Source organism: Rattus norvegicus, chromosome 4 (genome assembly GCF_021556685.1).
Source record: "Rattus norvegicus strain SHRSP/BbbUtx chromosome 4, alternate assembly SHRSP_T2T, whole genome shotgun sequence".
NCBI lineage: Eukaryota > Metazoa > Chordata > Mammalia > Rodentia > Muridae > Rattus > Rattus norvegicus.
The window spans coordinates 121,400,325-121,422,884 of NC_141537.1; the positions used below are offsets into that span (position 1 = coordinate 121,400,325).

Genomic DNA, 22,560 nt, shown 5'->3' on the forward strand with positions numbered 1-22,560 from the left:
TATCACATCGGAGGGAAGCTCGGAAGGGGTACAGAGGAGCACTCGGTAACGTTTTTGAGTTTCTTCTTTATATATAATTATTTTAAAACAAAAAAAAGGTTTAGAACATACATAGAGAGGCTAGAAAGATAGCTCAGTGGTTCAGAGTACCAGGGTTTGGTTCCCAGCACCCACATGAACCATCTGTAACTCCAGTTCTAAGGGATCTAATGCCCTCTTCTGTCCTCCATGGCACTGCACACACAAGGTGCACATACATGCATGTAAAACACTCATGTACATAAAATGAACTTAATACAAATATTCTTTTTAAAAAAAACCACATAGGTTTTAATCAGCTGGATTTGTTTTCAATGAATGGCTTGAAAGCAAACGCCGTTTGTTGAAAAGGATTCTTTTCTCCAACTTTTTGTCTACTGTGGATTCCCTGTTTGTTTATGCTTCTCTGTCTGGGTTTTTGACATCAGATCATGCTCTGTGACCACATTACATGTGTCACTGCGTGTCCCACCATGTTACACACTGATTGATGATCAGCTGAGGACGCTTGACTTCTACTTTTTATTTGTTTTGTTTTCTGGGTTTTGGGGTTTGGGTTGGTTGGTTGGTTGGTTTTGGGGGCACAGGGTTTCTTCCTCTAACAGTCCTGGCTGTCTTAGGACTCATTTTGTAGACCAGGCTGGCCTCCAACTCACAGAGATCCTCCTACCTCTGCCTCCCAAGTACTGGGGCTAAACACGTGCGCCACCACACCTGGCTGGTTTCCACTTGTTGAATGTACTAGACGTTCCTTTACAGATTTTGGTGTGGATATACATTTTTGGTTGTCTCGGGTACACATCTGAAGAGAAGCCATGCTTCTCTCAGGAGTCTCTCAGCTTGTCAGTGCATCAGGGCAGGCCCAGTAGTCCAACCCCCTGTTGGGCAGATAAAAATCTTCTGACCTCTTGCTGTTACCAAATGAGGCCCGAGGCCCCGAAATCTGCCTTCCCACTAAAGGGGGAGCCTGTGCCTCAAACAAGTTAAACCTAATGTACACAGAGCCCTCTCTCTGTACTATGTTCTAAATCACCCTAAATTTTGTTTCATTTAAAATTGCTTTTAGTAGTAGTAGTAGTAGTAGTAGTAGTAGTAGTAGTAGTAGTAGTATTTCACCATGGCATGGCAGATACATGAGATCAGATGACAACTTTATAGAGTCAGTTCTTTCCATTCATCTTTTGTGAGTCCTGTTGCCTTAACTTGGGGCACCAGGATTCTACAGAGCACTTATATCCACTAAGCCATCTCACTAGCTCAGTCCCACATTTCCCCTTCCAGCTAAAACAGCCAGTTCTGCCTGTTGTCCGTGTCTAAAGGACACTGAACCTGGCCGTGGCCTTGCAAGAGCTGCTCCATTTGCCCTGTATCTAGACAGCCATGCTTTCCCCTGAATGGGCTAGAGTCTACCTACCTGCTCTGGTAACTCTCCCATAGCCTCCGCAAACCATGGTCTGCCAAGCCTTCTAGAATAAAAAGATGGATCTTCCCATCCAGCAGATGGAAACCAGTGAGCACATCCAGGCTCTGCTGCTCTTGGATCTTCACTCGCACCTTGAAGGCTGACAGGATTTGCTGGATTTTCTGGAGGGGATAACTGTCCAGTTCCAGGGCTTTGGCATTGATCACGGTGATGTCGTGCAGCAGGTTCTGTAGGAGGGACAGCTTCTTGGCGCTGAACACAAAAATGATGCGGCCAAAATGAGTGCCCATTAGGTTGAACTCAGGAACTCTGGACCAACTACTACTCAGTGGCACAGCGACGTCCACTCGGAGCTTGAGTAAAGAGTTGGCCTCCAGGTAGTTGCCTATGGGAACTGAGCTGTGCTGGACATCTGTGGGAGCCTGCAGTCCTATAGTCCTCCTGCTCCTGCTATCCTGGCTCCAGTTGGGAGACTTTGGCTCACAGTTGTGGATGGGGACAATCAGGTTCAAGTACTTATAACCAAGGAGGAGGTCAGCAAAACTGACTTTGGCAACCCCATAAGGATCCCAGATCTTGTTCTGTGACTCGAAAGGGTTATTCTCTGTGTCTTTGGAAGAGATGAAAGCTTGGAGGTTGTAGTAGGAATCTATAAGGTCCTCTCCAAACAGGGTAGGCTTCCGGGAATACTCCTCTGACTTCCGGTCCCTGTCATGGACTTCAACTACCATGGGGGGCCCCTCCAAGTATTCCCTCAAGTCACTGGGGTGCATGGCCCCAAGGAAGATGACATTGAGGTCGTGAAAAAATACGTGAGTTCCATGGGGCTCTCCCTTGGTCTCGTGAACCGGAGTCTTGTGGAACTGGTATCTGCAGTACACGGGGCTGCACAGCCTCTGCAAGAGAAATAGACAGCGCGTCACACTCAACTTGCATGCACAGACAGGACAGCAGGTCAGACTCCACCCGTGTGCCCGGCAGAGCACACTCACTGCCCAAAGTTCTGAAGCCTGAGTCTCCTCCTTCATCAGACACACGCTGTGAGGTCACCACCGGCACTCAGGCTGTGTGCACAAACAAGTCAAGGATCCCAAGACACAGGCCACAGGCTCAAGGACGAGTGATTCCCTCCCCTTTCCTGAACAACAAGTGTCCTGGAGACATAGGTGGAATGCTTCTTTTAACCTCTGCTTCTAATTCCAGTCCTAATGCTGGCCACAGGCAAGGCAAAGGGAAGAGTATTTTAGTGAAGGCAATCCTACTGGGGTTGTGACTAAGTGGTGAAACAGGCTGCGGTGGCCAGACAGACTTATGAGGGGCTTCGGGATGGCTGAGGTTCCCTTGGTGCAAACATGTCTGGTGCTATGACCTGAAAGAACACAAGCGGAACAAAGGCTACGGCTTAAGAGAAGTGCGAAGAGATGGCTTCAGGCTGGCATTTACTCCTTTGGCTTTTGTTTCTGCAATGCAAGAGTCAAAGTTGGGACCTTATGTAGGTTAGAGCTCCACAAAAAGGAAGTGGACAAATAAAGCCAGAACAAGCCCACGAGGAGAAAGGGAATGTGAGAGAGCTCAGAGGGAGAGGTGGAAAGAAGAGTGGGGAAGGAGCTGTGCTCACAAAGCCGTGTAGCAAATGTGCAGAGCAACTCAGAAGCAAGCCCGTGCCTACCCCAGAACTCCAGCTCAGCTCCAGTACTCCAGACCCAGAGCCTGGGTAGAAAGAGAAGAGAAGAGGATGGCTAAAGCCTTAGTGAGAAGTCTCGGTCAGGGTCTGAGAGCTTCACCTTTCTGTCTGAGAGCCAGTGCCTGACGAATGACCGCTCTCCTGGATGGCGACTCTTCAGATTTAGTCTGCGGGATGATGAAAAGGACTGGAAGTCTGGGACCCACTTCATGGTCCACTCATATCTCATCCCCACAAATTCCCTTTGCTGTATCTAGACGCTTCCTTCCCAGGCTTAAAGATGGGAAGTGTTCAGAGAGGCTGAGCATCCTACTACTTGAGACATTTTCTCCCTTGTGTTCCAGGCTGGCCCTGAGATCATGACCCTCCCGTCTAAGTCTCAACAGTAATGGTAACAAGCACATGACACCAGACCAACTTCTAGTCCACTTCTTTAAAACTTTTTAATTATGTGTATGCATGTGTGTCTGAGCGATACCCATGGAGGTGAGAAGGCATCGGACCCCCTGGAGGTGGAATTACAGGTAAGCCACCTCATGAGGATGCTGGGAACCAAACTCAACACACACACAAATACAAATATAAACAAACACACAGACACACATAGTAAAGCACTCACCACACAAGCATGGTAGCATGAGTTCAATCCTCAGCATCCCCAAAAATGTGGAAAGAGAGAACCAACTCCACAGAGTTGTTCTTGGACCTCCACCTATGTGCTGTAGCATGTGCATATCCTCCCAGCTACAACCATACACTGATAATAAATAAGAAAGCTACGTGGCTTTATTTGGAAAAGAAGCAGAGGTGGAATACTTGAAAAACTTGCCTGAGACTCTGGGTTCCATCCTTAGTATGAGGAGGAGGGAGAGAGGGAGGAGGGGGAGGAAGGGAAGGAAGGAGAGAACACAAAGAGAAGGGGAAGAAGAAGGGCAGGGTCATGTGTTGATATCTAGAAGGTGCCTGGAGGATAGAGCAGATGGAGTATGTGTGGTAATAGCCTGGAGCTAGACATTGACATGAGGAGAAACCCGGGATCCTGGGCTTCAGAGGGCACAGAAAGAAAGCACAGAGGTAGAAGACTGGAAGTTGGGCTCCTGCAGTATTGGTTCAAAGAGTTTCTATGATCAATAGCTGTCCATGGTCTGATTTGTTCTCCAGGAGTAATCATTTAAACCAGAACTAAGGATTTATTTTAGCATAATCATGGATTGGCAGTGATCATAGGTACCTATCAGGGGTTAGATACTATCTCTGAAGAAATTACTTTAAGACCTCAAAGAAGGTCACCCAGGAAAGCTCAGTGAACACCAGAGTACAGTAAGAACTCCAAATGCCTACAGCATCAGAAGGGACACGCAGATATGTCATATAATATGACAAAGATAAACAAGTATATTTGATAGTTTAATGAAATAGAATAGTATCACTAAGACCTAGTACAGTTCTACTAACTAGCAATGAGTACTTTTAGATGCAGGTTTGAAAACTGCCATTTGCAGGTGTGGCTGCAGGCGTGCATGCTCACAAGTTTCTTAGTATCCCACTCAAAATGCTTTCCACGGGAGTCATCAAATTAGGAAAGCGAAAGAAAGACTTGGCAAAGTAGAAAGCAGACAGCAGCTCAGGCTCCCTGTGCTTACTTTTTCAAAGCAACGTAAAATATGGGAACAAGAAATGAGAAGGTAGGAGGCATGGAAGAGAGACAGAAAAGACTTAGCAGATGTGGTTAGTCACCATGCCAACTCAAACAGAACTGAAGGGAGGGAAAGGGAAAAGGCAAGCCAAAGAGTGTTTTTGAGACAGGGTTTCACTCCGTGGCCTCAAACTCACAGAGATCTGCCTGCTTCTGCCTCTAGTGTGCTAGGATTAAAGGTGTGCACCATGCTCAGCTGGGCAAAGCATTTTAAGAACATGCCAAAGGCATGGTTCCTTACACAGAAGAAATCTTGTGAGCTGAGAACAGACAGTGTCCTAGTTGGTTCTTGTCAACTTGACATCAACCTAGACACCTCTGGGAGAGCTCAGTCTTAACTGAGGAAGAACCTCCACCAGACTGTCTGTAGGCGTCTACCGTGACTTTTCTCCATTAATGATTAATGTGAATGAGACTATCTCACAGGAGTGGAGAGTGTCACTCATGGTCCTGGGTTCTATAAGAAAGCAGGCTGAGCAAGCCATGAGGAACAGGCCCGTAAGCAGCACCTCTCCATGGCCTCTGCTTCAGTTCCTGCCCCCAGATTCCTGCCTTGAATTGCTGCCCTGACTTCCCTCCATGGAGGAGTGTAGCCTGAGAGTCGTAACATGAAATACTTTCTTCCCTAAGATGCTTTTGGTCGCCATGTGTAGCACAGCGAAAGAAACTAAGACAGATGTGCATGTTGGTAAATGAGAAAAGGTTCTGCAGGCTGTCTATGGAATGAATCCAGGTATGTGGCATCCCAGAAAAGAAAAAAACGTTATTATCACTGCTCTGTTCCTGTGTGGAGTGGCAGGAAGATGATCCTGATGCCTTCGTGGTTTCTAATGGCCTCGTTTTAACTTCGCTGCCTCCTCAAAGTCCCCCTTTTCAAATAAGCCCACATTAAAAGGTGCTTGGGATTAGGGATTCGACTTTTTTTTTTTTTTGAAGAGAACCAATTTAATCCAGAGAATTGGCAAAATCTGTATAAATGCAAGACAAATTAATGATGAGAGACAGATGTGATGAACTGTGGGAACTGTAAAATATAGCAGAAGCGCATCTTCCTGTGACGGTCCATGCTCTAGCTCGAGGGCATTGATATTCCATTCATCGACATGTGATAAAATGCTATATCCATGTCCTGATTTTCATACCGTGCTCTAGATATGTACTGGGGAAAATAAAGTGACTACACATGGGCTTTCCTCAGACTCCTGACAACTTCTTGTAAATGGATATTTCAAAATAAATATACAAGGGGTTGGGGATTTAGCTCAGTGGCAGAGCGCTTGCCTAGCAAGTGCAAGGCCCTGGGTTTGGTCCTCAGCTCTGGAAAAAAAAAAAATATATATATATATATACAATGTATGCCGGTTTCTTTTCTAGAAAAGTATAATGTATACGTGTGAATATACTCACACTAAGATACGTTATACATTAGTTAACTTTCTGTTGCTGTGATAAAGCAACCTGTAGAAGGAATGATTTATTTGGGATTTCAGTTCCAGAAGGATAGGACCCAATCATGGTAAGAGGAAAGCTTGGCATCAGGCAGACACGGTGATGGAAGCGGCGAGCTGGGAGCTCACACTTAAACCACAAGCAGCAGCAAGCAGGAAGTGTGACCAGGGAATGGCATGGAGTCTTTGTATGCACAAAGCCCACCCAGTGATGCCCTTGCTCCAACGAGGCCACATCTCCCAATTAGTGCCACCAGCTGGGAACCAAATATTTGACGGCCTGAGACTAGGAGAGACATTCCTTCAAATCACCACGCATAAGTTTCTGAAGACAAAAGACGATCCTCCAATCTCTGAGAAAAGTATAACAATGCCTTCAAAACACTTAAACGATGATTATTAACCAAGACAGCTAAACCCAACTGGGCTGACTGGCTGTTTTACTTTGATTGGTTAGTTGGTTGGTTGGTTGATTGATTAATAGATAGATAGATAGATAGATAGATAGATAGATAGATAGATAGATAGATAAGGGTTTGGTTTGGCTTCTTTTGGATTTGGTCAATTTGGCACAACCTAGAGTCACCTAGGGTGTCAGAATATCAGTTGAGGAATTGCCCCAGTCAGATTGGCCTGTAGGAACAACTTAGAGCATTTTTCTTGATTAGTGACTGATGTGGAAAGCCCAACTTAAGCCTATTGTGGGTGGTACCACCCTAGATTTGGGTGGACCTGTGTTATACCAGAAAGCAGGTTGAGATATCCTACTCTACGTTGAGTTTTTTAGAACAGCCAGGGCTACAGAAGGAGACCCTCTCAAAAGAGAGAGAGAAAGAGAGAGAGAGAGAGAGAGAGAGAGAGAGAGAGAGAGAGAGATCAGGCTGAACAAGTCATGAGGAGCAAGTCAGTAAGCAGTGTTCCCCCGTGGCCTTCTCCAGGTTCCTGTTTGAGGTTCCTGGCTTCCCTTAGAGATGGACTCTAACCTGTAAGATGTCATAAACCCTCTTCTCCCCAGGTTGTTCTTACTAAATGTTTTATCATGGCCCTAGAAAACAAACTACGACACCAACCACACTATCTTCCAAGTAGGAGAGTAGGAACTATAAAGAAAATATAAAGATCCCTTTAGAATGAGAATTGTGACCACCGGACATACGCTCAAGGATGTGCCAGCGAAACCAACCAGCACACAAACACAGAAAGAGGAAAACAGTCCTCCAAACGATGACCCAGAGAAGGAAGAGGGAAGTCCTAGACGCACACTGGCACTGAGCCTGGTTGGTTTACAACAGTAAGTGCCCATCTGCGTGCTGCAGCCATGACAGGGAAGCCCACACTTAGGGAGCAGTAGAAAAGCTCAGATCTGGTGGCTCCAGCTCTTGGGAACCCTGTGTCTTTCTCTCCCTACAGAATCCTAAGTGCTAAGCTGAGGCTGGCATTTCTCACATCAAGCGCATGAAAGATCAAAGATGCCACACGATAGCCACCTGGACGGGATGAGGAGGTATTCTTAGTGGGAAAAGCAGGGGTTCATCCTTACCTCCAGATCATGAATGGATACAGGCTGGACTGGAAGACAAGAGGCGCACCTGATCTTTATGGTCAGGGGGTTCAATTCTTGTTTTTGCTCTTCAGTCATGATAGGAACTTCTGTTTTTAAGGTCAAAAAGCAGTCTAAAATGTTGGCAGACTTCTCACTGCCACGGCAGATGACCGTTTGCCAGCCTAGAAGAAAACACATGCATCGTTAGCCCCCAGTAGCATTGGCAGTCAGAAGCAGGTACTCATCCCAAGCCCGATGATAAGAAATTCATAACCACGTGGAGTGCTAGCATCTTAGTTACAAGAAGATACTCTGCTGTCTACCAAAGGAGAAATGTAAACACCAACCCAGCAGTTGGCACAAAACTTGTGGAAGTAACCAGCCAACATCTGATTTGACACACGGACCGCTCCATGAGATGGAACTGATACCCAATGCTGTTTGGGTGGCCAGGAACCTGAGATAAATAGCCCAGGGAACTAGGATAAAACCAAATACTACTATTCTGGCATTCCTGTCAGGAAACACAATAAACATTCTGTTGAACTGGAAGCTCAGAATGCACCCCCACACCTCCATACTCCCACACCCCTACACCAACACCCACACACTCACACACCCCAACAAAGCCACATTGGTCTTCTAATGCCCTTAAGCCAAGAGACTAAGAAAACAGTAGCAATGTTAGGCAGTGTGCCTGATCTATAGTACCAAGGGAATTTGATTGCTTTCCCATAATGGAGGTAAGAAAGATTATTTCTGCAGTACAGAAGGTCCTTTAAGGCTACTATATTCTGTGGTTAACGTCAATGGGAAACTACAACAACCTAATCCAGGCAGAGTGCAAAGGGTACAAACCCTTCAGGAATGAAGATATGGATCACTCTTCCAGGAAAAGAGTCAAGACCTGAGGCGTTTGCTGAGGATGGAGGAAATACAGAATGGGTAGTTATAAATGCTAGCTAAGGCCACTTGATCAGTTGCAGAAAAGAGAATTATAACTGACATGAGTGTGTTTCTGTTGTATTTTGTTAAGAATACATTTGTACAGATATCTGTCCCCTCAAGAGATATTGCTACCTATTCTAAACTTATAATATGCTTGCAGCTGTATGTGAAATAGTTAACCAGGCATAATTATACCTGGTTAAATATATAATGCATTTGCAGTTGTATGTGGTAGTTATATCATGTTAAGCATAATTGTGACTTAGTTAAGTATATACTGTTTTCAATTGTACATGAGGTAGTCATTTTGTGTTAGACATTATTATGACTCAGTTATTGTTTTCATCTGGAAATTGAGCACAACATTAGAAGATATGATTTTGTGTCAGGTTGACAAGGGGTGGACTTGTGATGGCCATTCTTGGTTATCAACTTGACTGACTACATCTGGAATTAACTGAAATCCAAGTGGCTGGCACAGCCGGGAGAGAGTGTTTGTTTTGTTGGTTGATTGGTTAGTGTGTTCTGGATTTTTGTTTTTGTTTTGTTTTGGGGGCTTTTCTTTTGTTTTGATTCGGGGTTTCTCTGTGTAGCCCTGGCTGTCCTGGAACTCACTCTGTAGACCAGACTGACCTCAAACTCACCAAGATCTACCTGCCTCTGCCCCCTAAGTGCTGCCATCACCACCCAGAAGGTTTTTTTTTCCTTAATTAAATCATTTGAAGTGGGAAGACCCACTTCTAATCCTGATGTTTAAACTGGGAATAGCATGTACCACACCTTTTACTGGCGTCCTATATAAAGAATAGGGAAGAAGGAGGCTTGCTCTCTCTTTGCCTGTTTTCTCTCTCCTTCTCTCTGTATCTCTGTGTGTATCTGTCTCTATTTCTCTGTGTGTCTCTGTCTCTCTCTCCCTCCCTCCTCCCCCCCCCTCTCTCTCTCTCTGTGTGTATGTGTGTGTGTGTGTGTGTGTCTCCCTCCTCCCTCCCCTGCCTGTGAGTCAGGATGTAGCTCTCAGCTCAGCTACTGCTCCAGCCCCACACCTGCCTGCCACCATGCTCCCTGCCATGGTGATAATGGACTAAATCTCTGAAACTGTGAGCAAGTCCCTAATTAAATGTTTTCTTTTATAAGAGTTGCCTTGCTCGTGGTGTCTCTTCACAGCAATAGAACAGTGACTAAAATGGAAGTTGGAACCAGGGACTGGGGTGTTGCTGTGGCAGGTCTGGCCATGCTGCTTGTTGGCAGAATGTAAACTTTGGGAGTTTAGATTAGGAAAGCAATTGAATGCTTTAAGTGGGACTTAATGGGCCATACTAGTAGGAGCATGGAGGACAGTGGTGCTGGCTCAAGGGTTTCAGAGGGGAAGGATATTAGCAGTTGACATAGAGACCATTCATGTTATATTTTGACAAACAATGTTGCTGTGGGGTTTTTGTTTTGTTTTTTGTTTTTTAACCTGTGTCCTAAAAATCTACCTGAAGCTAAATTAAAGAGGTTTGGATTCATGGCTTTGGGAGAGGAGATTTCAAGACAGTCTAGTATTTATTGGTTGTTTTCTAATTGTTTAATGAAGAGTCACAATGAAAAGAAGCAAACAGGGCAAGGAGGAATGCAACACACACAGTTTGAAGTAAAAAGGAGGGCTAGGAAATGTTACAACGCAAAGTCCTATGACCAAGGAAATAAAAAGCTGTGCAGAAGCCTGGTTGCTAAATAGAATAAAGGAAGTGGTAGCCTGGAGGTAAATCTTTCAGCTAAGCTCCCAGCTTGTGAAAAAGAATTAAAGACAATGTAAGCAAAGAAACCATCAATAACAGAAAGCTGATACAAATATAACTGAAGGAGGCAGGCTGGAACCTGGATACAAATGTAACTAAAGGAGACAGCCAGGTTGCAGCACAATTTAACAGCTTCAGGACCCTGACTCTAGCTTTAGAGTCAAGCACACAGGAGAAGGGTTGTACAATCTCACTCCCCAGCTATGGAAAGCTACTGAGGTCAGGCATGTGCCAGGGGTGTCCCTATATGGAGGCTGAAGAGGTCCTTGTATTAAGCTGTGAGGGTGAAGCCTGGATTGTGTTAAAGACCCTAAGATGTTAGAGATGCCAAAGTCATGGAGTACCTGCCAAGGAAAGCAGCAGTGAGAGTGGAATCTGACCAAGAGAAAGAAGTGCAGTCAACAAGGCTGGGAGGAGCTGGAGATCTGAAGAGTGCTTTGACCTCAGACATGGAGGTGCAGAGTTTCAAGTTTGCCTGTTGGTTTTCGGTATTTCCTCACTATGCTCTCTCTTCTCTCTATTGGAATGGTAATGTATATTCTATGCCACTGTATTCTGGAAGTATATGATCTGCTTTTTCTATTTTGATTTTACAGAGGATTACAGTTAAGAGATTACACGAGTCTCAAAGACTTTGAACTATGGACCACTAAATAGTGTTTAGACTGTGATGGACTGTAAGGACTTTTGAAGTTAGACTAAATACACTTTGAATTACGATATGGCTACAAGCCTGTGGGGACCAGGGAGTGAAATATGGTGGTTTGAATAAGAATGGCCCCCAAGGGTGCATGTATTTGCTTAGTCATCAGGGTGGGGTGCTATTTGGGAAGGATTTGGAGGTGTGGCATTGTTGGACACTGGGGAAGGGCTTTGAAGCTTTAAAAGCCCAGCTCAGTCTCTCTGTCTCTGCTGTCTCTGTCTCTCCCTCTCCCTTTCCCTTTCCCTCTCCCTCTCCCTCAGCCTATGAACCAGGATATAATTCTTAGCTACTTCTCCAGCTGCCTTTCTTTGTAGGGGTTGCCTTAGTCATGGTGTCTTTTCACAGCAACAAAACACTGACTAAGACAGAGGAACTTGGAAGAACAGAGAGGGAAGGGAAAGTATAATCAGGATGTGTGTGAGGAAAAAATGTATTTTCAAGAAAAGAAAAGATAGGGGTTGGGGATTTAGCTCAGTGGTAGAGCACTTGCCTAGGAAGCACAAGGCCCTGGGTTCGGTCCCCAGCTCCGAAAAAAAGAACCAAAAAAAAAAAAAGATTTAAAAAAAAAAAAAGAAAAGAAAAGATAAAAGAAATTAAAATTTAATACAAGGGGAAACCTTTAAAAAGAACTGGAACACTGGGCATAGTGGCAATTACTTGTGATATGATCAGTCAGGAGGATGAGGCAGGAGATGCTCAAGTTCCAGGCCAGCCTTGTCTACATAGCCAGACCCTTGTTTCCAGAAATCAAGGGCTGAGATATATCTCAGTGGTAGGGGACTTGCCTAGTATACCCAAACCACAGGGTCCATCCTCAGAACTGGAAAAACTGGGAAATACTCACAGGTAGAATGTCAAATGCCAACATCTCAAGCCAAGGTCTAAGCAGCTCCCTAAGAGGATTGAATTTTTATCATTTTATCTTGACCACCTAAAGGCAAGGTATTTTCTGAATCACTCTGAGCAAAGTAAAAGGTATTGCCTCACAGGTATCACCACACCAAGATGATTAACTGCCCAATGCATGGCTTCTACACAGGTAGGTGACTACACAGCCATGTTCTAGACCTGAATCACCACGGTGGTACCCATTGTCCTTCTCCACGCTGGCTACATTTCAAGTGCTTAGTGGATGTGTAGCTGTGAGCCGGCAGACATGGAGCCTGGCCTTCACTGCAGGCAGCACCAGTGGCCACGCTGCAGTAGGCAGCTAGATCAAAACAGAGCACGTTGTTTTGAAAGCAGCTGACGTCCACACAGGTACCTGGAGCTCACTAGTAGGCATCTCTTTAACTGTAGCCATTAAACGGGTATCTACAGAGAGCATGACTAACACCCGTGGTGCGCACTCTACTTCCCCTCCTGCGCTGTGTGCATGACAGAAGGTAACAGCGTCCTGCTGGGTGTCAGGACCACCCGGCTCCCAGTTGTGATGATCAAAAATGCCCCCGCCCTCACCAAGTCATCCGCCCCCATGAGATACAGCTTCCCAGAAGAAAAGCTTGGTGCTACGTGAAGGAATGACAGGTGAGCTTCTCTGAGTGCTCACCCCAGAGCTATCATTGCCACTTGGTCCTGGAGACACTCCTCCAGGACTGCCGTCGCCTTCACAGAAGAGAAACTGAGCTCGGGTGTTCAGTGATCACCCAAGGTCTCTGAACTCTTATCCTGTGGAGCCTGCAGCCTGCCCTGGCGGCTCGCTCACCCCAGCCTCCCACACACGACACCTTCCTTTAATGCAAGAGTTCACTCCTAAGTTCAGGATCCAAAAGCCCCACTGGGAAACAGGCCAACTAATGTCTCCTGTGATGGTATAGAAAACCTGAAATGGAAGACTTTGACCAAAAAAAATGGTGCATGTTTTGGAATGGATAATCTCAGGCTGAGATTTTATGGTGAAAGCAGCGGACCCTGAGTCAAGGCCACTCTAGCTGACCACCACCTGCAGGTGCTGTAAGGGTTGGGGTTCAGCTCCACTTCCCTCGAACCACCAGCATCCGAATCTGCCCTCCCAGTGGTCCAGCTTGTCACCTCCCTGCCAGCCACTCCGATCCTGCACTGAACAGTTTATACACACTGTCTTCTGTGACACTTTGACTGGGTGCCATCTCAGAATGGAGCCTGCAACTCTACAAAATAGCCATTGGAGGGCTCACGTGAGAGTGAAAACCCAGAAAAAGGGTTTGGAAAACGGCCCCTATGCATCCCTCTGCTCCTTTTCCTAAATGCTTCAGTGAGAACCTGTAGGAGACCAGCGCCTAAAAGGCAGCGCCTTATATGCCAAACACAGCTGACAGTTACGTTCTCACGGGCTTCCTTGTACTTTGGAGTCAAGCCCTGCCGCTACACTTGTAAGCCGTGTGATCTTACAGGGTAGCTAGCTTCCCTGGGCCTGCATTTCTTTCTCTGTACACCTGAGACATTCCTGAGGTATCAGTGAGGATGAAATGAGGACAGAGCAAACTCCCAGTTACCACGAGTTTCTCGTGTGAGCATTCTAAGAACATGGTAGCTACCGGCAAGGAGCGGCATAACGGGCAGCTGGATGGAGAAGGTGCTCTGCTTCCAGGGGGCGCCTTCCTGCCTCTGGTCCCTTTCCTCTTCTGTCTGATACTTCTTCACTTTCTTTGGGTTTTTCTTCTTTACTTCTATCTCTTTGCCTTTAACTTTGGAACCAAACGAAACACATGTTAAGAAGGGATTTACCGTGCTTTGATATGTGCATTTAAGTATGCGATCGAGATCGAGAAGGTTCCAGAAGCTCCTAGAAACCGGGGTGTTAGAAGCAATTTTATAAGTAGCAGTTTCTCCTTTATCCTAGCTAGCTCCCAAATAAATGAAACAGTGACGACAGGTTTATTTAATAGGCTTTATAGTACAATATCTGGACAGTTATTCGTCTATTCTAGTCCTCTAAACTAATCTGGCTACCTCCCAGCCCGAATCCCCAAGATACTTGCACATTAGTATAGACCTGGCTTTCTCTGCTCCAGGTGTTTTGCCATGGTGTCTTCCCGACCTTCTCCTCTGAGGCTTAAATATATTTACAAATCCCTTGGCCAAATGCTTTGGATCGTTTCTTTACTAGCTCATAACTTAACCACTGTTATTCTATTCTAAGTTCTGCCACATGGCTGGTTACCTGGTCCTCAATTACATGTGACCATCTTCCTCCGTGTCTGGGGCCAACTCCTCTTTCCTGTCCCACTGTCTGCCAGAATCCTCTCTCTGTACCGGAACTCCCACCTCCCTATTTCTTGCCTACACTATTAGGCCAACAGCATTTTTATTGACAGGTGATTCTTCCATACAGTACAAGAGATTCTCTCTACTCTAGGGGTTATCTTTTCTACTGCTGTCTCTTCCTAATACCAGAGAGTTAACTGGACTTAGGTGACAAGTGATTGTCAGCTCTAAGTAGGTATATGGCGAAAGTGCCCCAACCCCTTTGAGACTGAAGTCACCATGACGATGACACTGTACTGTGTTCCAACGACTTAAGTCACTCAGTCACGGTGCAGTGCTGAGCTTGGGCTATGGGGCTGAGCTAAATTCCAAACCCCTCTCCACCTTCCTACAGGGGGAGGGTAGTGCAGGACGAGCCTTTTAACCTGAGATACCTCTAATGACAGAAGGATGTTGGGGAAAGTACAACGTTCGGCTCAGTCAGGCATGATGGCACACACATTCAACCCTAGTCCTCGGGAGGCAGAGACAGGTAGATTCACAGCGGTGAACTCAAGGCCAACCAGGGCTACATAATAAAGACCTTGCCTTTTTTTTTAAAAAAAAAGGGGGGGGGGCGCTTGCCTTGATCCCAGGCAACAGTGTGAGCTGCTTGCTTGAGGAGCATGAAGGCCAGTGAGTGAAATTGCTTACAAAGTCCAGGGTCAGGTCCACACATGGGAGAGTTGATTAGAGCACAGGTCGTTCTGGCAAGCTACAGAACGACCATGTTAAGCAAATGAATTGCAGGGCTATCCCAACCTTATCCTGTCTTTGAAATGAATCCGGAATAGACTTCAGAATCGCCAAACAGACATCCCGTGCCTGCACTGGGGTCATGTAAGGAAGTGTTTTCTCAGGTGTTAAGCAGAGTATGAACTAGGAAGAGGCAGTGAAATGTGACACACAAAGCAAGACACCTCAGGGGAACTCAAAGGATGCCATACCCCTCTCTGAGAGGGTCATCCCCCACTAGCGTCCATGATTAGCAGATGTTGTGAGGCAGACCCTGTACTGTTGGAACCACAGAAGCCTCTGCAGTCCTGTGCAGCCTCACAGAAGCCGAGGTTGTAGAGCCAGTGTGGCTGAGCACTGGAAGTCGGACAAAGGGAGACTCTCGATGCCAATCACTGGGGAGTTGGTTAGAGCCCAGCCTACACAAGAACGAACCCCCAAAACCAGCCGCAGGCAACTGTCTTACCCAGGAGTCCTCAAAGCAATGGGAACACAGTGTTCCTGGTGTCAGGGGCAGAAAGCCATAGGGACATTCAAGTGTCCTCTGACAGGATGGGATGAAGGACAGTGGTCTACCCTCAGACTGCTATGCAAACAGAATAAAGGTAGGATCCTTACATGTGTAGACATGAGTAAACCTCAAAAATGAAGCTGAGCCCGGAAGTGGGAGGCATTGAACAATCTCCATACATCACAGGAATAAAAACCAGTATGTCATTTGAACTCGGGAGAATGAATGGGTTGGAGGAAGGACAAGAAAGGTGTGTCCCTCAAAGAGCAGGATGCCCTGAGCACTTCTACTGTATCTGTTATCTTTTGTTCCCCAGGAGATGGCTCTGTGGGTGAAGGACTGCCCCACATGCACGTGGACCTCAGTTCAGATCCGCAGAACTCACATAAAGCCAGACACAGTAGCACATAGCTATGGTTCAGATGCTCCCAGGGAGAGATGGCAAGCAGAGACAAGAGAATCCCCAGAAGCCACAGAGCCTGGTGTATGCAGCCACAAAGAAAAAGAGAGCCCTGACTCAAACAAAGTGAAAGGCAAGGATCAAGATCCAGGGCCTTCTGACCTTGACATGTACACTATGCCATTCATGGAACCACATGCTCATGCATGCACATGAGCACACACACACACACACACACACACACACACACCACACATACACACACATACACACACACATACACACATATACACACACATACACACACATACACACACATACCACACACATACACACACACACCACACACATACACACACACATACACACATATACACACATATACACACACATACACACACATACACACACACCACACACATACACACATACACACACATACACACACACACCACACACATACACACATATACACACACATACACACACATATATACACACACATACATGCACACATATACACACACATACACATACACACACATACACATATACACACACACAAAGGAATAAAAAAAGGAAGTGGGGAAATATGGTAAAATATTAAATCCTAAATTATGACTACGTAGATGTTATATTTTCTGTGAATTTTCTGTCTCTTTCAAAATAAAAGGAATGGTTGGGAAACCCTCACTAAAATACTAAAAACACATTTTCTAGAAACAAGAACCTTCTGGAAGACCTAATAGGTCTTCCAAATGTGAGTGTGGTGACCGTGCCTAGAGTCTCCAAAGAACCTTATGCGGTTGTGCCTCCAGCACCCCAGCAGGAGCTGGACTCGGGGACCAACAGCTGACTGGTGGCTGAGGAAGCAGCAGCAGCAGCACTAAGGTGAGGCAGCCTGTGACGGGGAGCTTCGCCTCTCAGTAGATACCCACTTCTTCAATACCCACTGCTTTTTATGGTGAGAAGATCCAGGCTAAGAATGAGCAGGTAAGGTCGGCTGGTGTCTTAGATTTCTATTACTGCAGTAAAGCAAGTGACCAAGGGCACATGGGGAGGAAAGGGGTTATTTACAGAGCACAGCCCATCATCAGGAGAAAGAAGCCAAAGCAAGGCTGGAGAGAACCTGGAGGCGTGACAGAGGCCACTGAGAACTGATTGCTTTCCTGGCTAGCCCAGCCTGCTTTCAGCGGAGGAGTGGCACCACCCACAGGAGGCTGGGCCCTCCCACATAGATCATTAGTCAAGCAAATGCCACACAGACTTGCCTGCAGGCAAGCTGAAGGAGGCAATTTCCAAGTTGAGTTGAGGGTCCTCTTCTCAGATGGCTCTAGCCTGTGTCAAGCTGATGACAAGAAAAGAAGGAGGGGGAGGGAGGAAATCTCAACCAGGACAAGTGTAACCAGATAGTCTCTGAGGGGCCAGCTCCCAAATAATGACACAGAGACCTTTATTAATTATGGAAGCTTTAGGCCTTAGCTCACTTGTCCCCATATAACTTAAATTAGCCCATTTATACTAATCTCTGTTTTCCCACATGGCTCCTCTCCTCAGTTTCAGTTTCATACATCCAGTGTCTGACTTTCTCAGAGTCCTCTCTCCCTGGAAGTCCCACCTTTCCTCTCCTACCCCAGCTATTGGCTGGTCAGCTCTTTATTAAACCAACCAGAAGGTGATGGAGGGCATGTTTACCAAATATGGCACAGCCTTATGAATAACAATACCAAAGTCAGCATTTGAATAATAAAAACACCATCTTTACCTGGTGTGTGGAAAGATTCCCCACCTATGCCTGACATGTGGCTTCCTGTGATTTTTGTTGCTCTGCAGGCTAAGATGTCATGCATTGTTTGAGACCATCCTGTGACATACAATGCTGTGCCTTCACCTCCCCAAGATGCAGACCACCCCTTGTCTACCATGGAGAGCCTTTCCATGACCCCCAACAGCCCTGAACCTACCCCCAACACAGCACTGCCATGCAGAGTAACAGCTTTTTATTAGAGAGCTTAGCTCTAGTGAGTAGACATGTTCATGTCTGCATGTGTGCAACTCATGGACCGGGAATCCAAAACTACTGTTGGAATGGAAAGGAACGAAATTCTGTGGGTCAGTGGGTGGACAGATAGGTGGACAGATGAACAAACAGTCAACTGGATAGCTGGATGGATGAGTAGGTTGGTGGGTAGATGGACAGACAAATGGGTTGATGGACAAGTGAACATATGTATAGGACCGTATAGTATCTCATTTAATCCAATACCCAATGGTCTTATTGACGTGCCTTAAATTTAAATATTTCATAACTTTTCAAGTCTAGTTATGTCAGAAAAGCACAAATCCCATCTTGACTCACGTTGAGACTTTTGTTTTTCTACCATGTTGGTTAAGCTGCTCAACGATGGCTTCTCAATAAGTTCCTTGATCTCCATCATGGTTGCTCCACTCAGAGAAATGGGTGTCTTCATAGTGGTCCGTCTAGAAAATCCTCACAGAGAGGCATCCGTAAGAAGGAAACATACAGGTATCATATCTTGAGAGTCTACTCACTGGTCTGTCCCTACTTCTTAACGCCACATACATGGGAATGGCCTAGGGCTTTTGTCAGACTTGGATGATGCCTTGGAAGTCTGGTGCAGCCTGAGACTCCTTAAATCTGCCAGTCTCTCCAGCAATAGTGATACAGTGGGCCACACTTGCACAATGAAGGTTCAAACCAAATGGAAAACATGAAAAAAATACATCCCTAAAGTAGCTAAAACCATCATTCCTCTAAGAACCCACAAGACTTATCCACAACATTTCCAGGAGCTGATTATCTCCACTAAAGTCTATAAAGAAGGATGCCTGTTAAGTAAAAAACAATGTAAATTTAATTAAAAGCAAGTCAACATTGTTAGCTAGGCATGCCTACATGCACACTTGGGAGGATTCAGCAGGAGAACGGTTTGAGCTTGGAAACCTAAGCTGAGAGGAAACCTGCAGCATGGGCTCTTGGCTCTCCTCAACCTGCCCCAGGCCCACAACTGCCTTTCCATTCTCCACCCCTGCTTCTCCAGAACCCACCTGGCTATCTGAGTTCTGGAGCTGTGACTTTCTGGAAGTCCTCACCGAGGCTCCACAAGCTGAGGCTGTGGGCTGGAACGTTGGCTACCCACAAATTCCAGCTTCCTGACTTTGTGAAATTCACTGAAAGCACTCGTTGCCTTGTGCCTATACTGGAACTTGATAGTCAAACCACCTAGTGTTGCAGATCAGTCAAGGTATCTAAACACTTCCTGCAGACATCCGGTGCCTCCTGCATCCCGAAAAAAGCAGGTGCCTTGTGCACCCCAAAGCACCGTCTCCCTTTCCTTCCCTGATCTTTCCTTTTTCCTTGTTTATCTTAGCTCCACCTTAACCAAGACCAGCAAAAAAAGTGTTCAAAGACTCAGAGAGGGACCAGTGGGTGATGGGGGACTTACTCTGACGCACGCCACGTAAGTAGCTAGTCCTTACCTAGATGAAGACTCCTCCATCTTCAGTAACTTCTCACACTCCTCATTCTTAGAAGGGGTTTCTGGTTCTGCTTGGTGAGAATCAAATGTTACCAGGAGTCTGCAAGCTTCACCCAGAGCTAGCTCAGAGTGTTATCTCTGCCCATCTCAGTGACGTATCTCCCAGCAAAGGCCTAATACAACAACATCGTTCAGAAAGAAGGGCTTGTTCGTGAATGAAACATACACGCCAGATTCACTCCAAGTATTGAGCAAATAAAGGCCAGCAGAACCCTACCAGTTAAGGAGGATGGAGGTCTGCTCTGTGTGAAAAGTATCTGCTTCAGTCCTGCTTACGGATATGTTGTAGAATGTTGAAAGCACTCTGAGAGTCTCCAGTTCCCAACTATAGGGAACAGTTAGCCAAATTACAGTCCTATTGGATGAAATACTACATAATACTTGATAGCCACCACTAACAAAGTTTACAGATAGCTCTTAAGGACATAGGAGGTGCTCGTGACGATATACAAACCCTCTCAGAGGACAGCAGCGCTGTGTGTATCTTGGGTAAACCCACATGCTAAAAACAAAAACAAAATGAATCCTAGAACAAAACCAGAGAAATCTGATGTCACGGGGCAACCAACATGTCTCCCAACTGCATTTGGTGATGACTTTCTCGCTGTCCAATGCTTTTCTATAGAGGCTGGGTTTTCTTTTAAAATTAACTTCCAAAGCTCAAAAATGTTTTATCTGTAGGGCGCATGCGCGTGTGTGTGTGTGTGTGTGTGTGTGTGTGTGTGTTTTAACAACTATCCATTAAATCTGCCATGTGCTGGCTCCCAGTTGCAGTTCCAACATTCAGGAGGCTATGGCAGGAGGATTACTTCAAATTCGAGGCCAGGCCAGCCTGGCCAACTGTCCTTTGTAGTGAGTCCTAGGCCAGCCAGGCCTACTTAGGGAGATCCTGGTTCAAAAAGGGGATGGAGATGGAAGAGAAGGAAGAGAAGAGGATGGGAGAACAGGGCAAGTCGAGGAAGAAGAATCCCAATCAAGGCGCCCAGGGGCAGAGGAGCAATGATCAGATGGCGCAGGACGCTACGGGTGCGGACTGAGCTGGTCTTTTGGCTCAGTGCTGAGCTCAGGGGTTCACAGCCCTCACTCCTCACCTTGTGGAGATTTCGAGTGTTTTTCTGCCTTTTCTTGGTCACCTGGTACATTCTCCTCTTTCAACTCTTCAGGGACAATGTTGACTTTGCCATCGACAATTACAGACAGCCTCTTCTGACTCAAAACCAAATTTTTCACTTCCTCTGGAATGAGAAAATGGATCAGTCAATATGCCTAGTGGACACCTGCCACACCCAGTCTTCTGACACCTCCCAGGGACATACAGCAGAAGACGACACTGCCACCACATACTAGGACAGCTGGTTACACATCTGTTAGGGCCAGGTGCTTGTACCTCATCGTGCCCTAAGCACCTGTATGTGCCACGCCACTGGGTCTCTCTGCATCTCTGCAAGGGTGGAGTTACCCTCTACATGGAGCATCCGATACTGATGGGTACTTAGAACAGTGATTCGCAACCCGTTTGGGGCCACATATCAGATATTTACATCATGATTCATAACTAGCAAAATTACAGTTATGCAGTAACGATGAAATAACTTTATGGTTGGGGGTCACCACAACCCGAGGAACTGTATTAAAGGGTTAGGAAGGTTGAGAACTGCTACCCTAGAAGAACCAGGCCCACAAGTACTCCTTTTTCCTGTACCCCCATGCCAGTCTCTCTCTCAGCATGGAGCTTCCCACACATGACAGCATTAAGCATTCCATGAATATATGGAGAAAGTGAAGATCATGGAAAACTTAAGAAAGAGGTGGGAGGTTGGGGGAAGAAGTTAAATTTGATTCATGGTTGAAGAGCAGATAAATTTTTTTGGAGAAAACAATAGACTGAGAATCCCCCAAGAAGTAGCCAGCTGCCAGAAAGCAGCCCTGTCAGGAGCTCAGTATTCCAGTGGGTGCTTCAGCCAGAACGGAACTGAGGGAGGAAGTCCTAAAAGGCCTTCAGTGAAGCACCAGAATCAATGGAGAAACAGGGCCTGGGTAGCAAGAGAGAGGAGACAGGGGTGGGGAGAAAGATGCTGAGAGAAACTGAGGCAGATGGCCACAGGACAAAGCTCTGGAATCTTTAGTCAAGTGGGAAGAGCAAGCAGGTGCTGGGAGAGGAAGGACAAGAACAGAAAGCATAGGAGAAGCCACCATAGCATCTGTACAGTACACAGAGCCACCATAGCATCTGTGCGGTACAGGAATGATGCCATGGTTATCCAACACTCAGCAGCCATGGAGCAGAGCATGAGGGGCACACAGGCTTGCTCTGCTGCAGATACGCCATTCAGACCACTAGCACAGGCCTCTAGCACATGGCCTGCAAAACAAGCATCCTTCCTTCTGCCATACTGAGTCCTCTTGGGGCACCCAGGAAATGGGGTGTTTATGAGTTATCATCAAGTGACAAAAGACAGACCCACAGAAAGGTATTAATGACCATCTCTGGACCAGAGACGCTGTGGCTTTACTTTTTCCTCCTTTTTCCTAGGCATTTCTTAATGGTTTTTATTAGTGAATACACACTGTTCCTTTCATAGGAAGAATATATTTAAAATACGAGTCAGAGACACTAAGCTTGGGACAGAGCTTAAGAAGAAGCTGTTGCCGTGGCTCCCTCCCTTGCAGGGCCCAGACCTCCTCCTCTGGCCCACTGGATGCCAGGGCCCTTTCACCAGGCAGAACAGAAGCCACTGCCCCAATACCTACTCTAATGGCAGGCAGGTACGCACCAGAAATTCAGGCCCCAGCCAGGACCTGAATACACAGAAGACATCTGCAGGTGTCTTTCCTTTGGTCTGAGTGACAAGTTATGTATTGGT

At 46.2% G+C, this 22,560-nt stretch overlaps 1 protein-coding gene across 10 annotated transcripts in view; it reads right to left on the reverse strand.

Moving 5' to 3' along the window:
- Cfap92 (cilia and flagella associated protein 92) overlaps positions 1-22,560 on the reverse strand; it is a 53,755-nt gene that overhangs the window by 16,847 nt on the left and 14,348 nt on the right. For 6 of the 10 annotated variants that reach the window (XR_015685210.1, XR_015685211.1, XM_087655428.1 and 3 more), the window contains 6 exon segments: positions 20,788-20,931; positions 19,638-19,704; positions 18,496-18,617; positions 13,782-13,931; positions 7,831-8,015; positions 1,454-2,358 (listed from right to left, as the gene is read on the reverse strand). Coding sequence is in view for 6 of the 10 variants with exons in the window: in XM_087655428.1 (XP_087511554.1) it covers positions 1,454-2,358; positions 7,831-8,015; positions 13,782-13,931; positions 18,496-18,617; positions 19,638-19,704; positions 20,788-20,931 (1,573 nt within the window). In the remaining 4 variants the exon portion in view is untranslated. 10 annotated transcript variants of the gene reach the window in all.